Source organism: Anneissia japonica, unplaced genomic scaffold, assembly GCF_011630105.1.
Source record: "Anneissia japonica isolate Jap-2015-1 unplaced genomic scaffold, ASM1163010v1 scaffold109900_len1415_cov105, whole genome shotgun sequence".
NCBI lineage: Eukaryota > Metazoa > Echinodermata > Crinoidea > Comatulida > Comatulidae > Anneissia > Anneissia japonica.
Window position 1 is genome coordinate 1 of NW_022702661.1, and position 1,415 is coordinate 1,415.

General features: G+C 32.2%; 1 protein-coding gene across 1 annotated transcript; it reads left to right on the forward strand.

Annotated features, from left to right (window-relative positions):
• Window positions 1–296: 296 nt before the first annotated feature.
• LOC117103989 lies at window positions 297–1,410 on the forward strand. Its single transcript, XM_033244638.1, has 2 exons — window positions 297–835; window positions 1,220–1,410. The coding sequence occupies exons 1-2, from the start codon at window positions 316–318 to the stop codon at window positions 1,408–1,410; spliced, it is 711 nt and encodes a 236-aa protein (XP_033100529.1). The 5' UTR covers window positions 297–315.
• Window positions 1,411–1,415: the final 5 nt, after the last annotated feature.

Below are 1,415 nucleotides of genomic sequence, written 5' to 3' on the forward strand. Positions count from 1 at the left end.
GTATCAAAATAAAAATGTATGTATTGTGATCCAACAGAAGCTATTGTGAATACAGTTCCAAAATTTTGTTTTAAAACTACAATGTTTATCACCCTAAAACATACTCTCCCTTTGAGTACAACCTAGCGTTTGTATGTGGGACCTGGACCAAAAGCTATTGACTATCTAATTGTTCGGGACTTTTCGGACAGCTAAAACAACAAACCTGAGCCGCCCATCGATGCAAAAACAACCGAATACATTCACATAGATTTATTATTATTATTGGTAGGCCTATATCATTTTTTTTGCAGGACCAGAAAGCCAACACAACGTATGAAAGACCGATTTAGAGACTTTCTCGTAAAACTTAGTGGAGACTTTTCTGGTGTAAGCGTCTTTTGGTTGCGATGTCTCTTATTTGATCACATAGATATCGGGGTGTTAGCACGTAAAACAAATGATGGAATTGGTCTATTTAATGAACTCTGGTACATAGATGAAATATCTTGTAATGATGTAGATCTTTTGTCAGAAATTGCCGAACTGACGAAAAATAAGTCTGCAATAACTCATGTAAATGAGTATAAAGATAAGGCTATTAAAGAATATGTCCCAATCACTAAGCGAAAGCAATTGACACAATATAGAAAGAATCTGTTCAGAGCATTGAAATTAGAAGTAGAAGACAAATTAGAGTTCTTAGCTAACAGCTACCAACAACATTATAGTGACTTTAAAAACATCTGGGATCTAGTTTTCTTTTTGGAGAAAGACGAACAGTTGGAAGACAAACCAGACAAAATAAAGAGGTTTGGAAATCTTCTGAACCAAAAAGCAAAACGTGCTTTTCTAGGTAAGTATGTTCAATATTAGAAATCCAAAACGTTTGTGTCACTTAGCGGACCAAAAATGATGTTGTTAATATTATAATTTTTGTTATTAATGATTTAATGATTGTCTGTATAGGCCCTAGCTAATTCAAGCAAAAAGAAGAAAAAAAATCCGTAATTCTATATACCTAATTAATGTAAAAACATTAATGTTCTTTGGGCTATTTAAATTATCTTTAATGTTTTAAGAAAATACATTAGTTCTATGAATACGTATTTACACTTGTTTTATGTTTGACAGCTAAATTCCAACAATTAATTGGAATTTCCAGGGATGAGTGCATCCCTAGAGAGACATCTACAATTTTCTACTCGAGAAACACAACTGTTTCTATTTTCTTTTTCAGATGGGTTGGTTACAACTTCTAGAAAGAGGAAAGGTATTATCACATTATCAACAGCTTCATTACTATCACCACCACCACCACCATCATCATCATCCTTATATTATTTAATTTTGTATTTATTTCTTTCTTTGTTTTTTCTTCAAACATACATTAACATCATGAACATTTCATTACATGTCAATAAACATTAAAACTC

Excerpts from the sequence above, each read along its gene's own strand:
- LOC117103989 (XM_033244638.1), top strand. The coding sequence starts at position 316 with ATGAAAGACCGATTTAGAGACTTTCTCGTAAAACTTAGTGGAGACTTT. Across the intron at positions 836-1,219 it reads AGCAAAACGTGCTTTTCTAG|ATGGGTTGGTTACAACTTCT; the intron begins GTAAGTATGTTC and ends TTTCTTTTTCAG.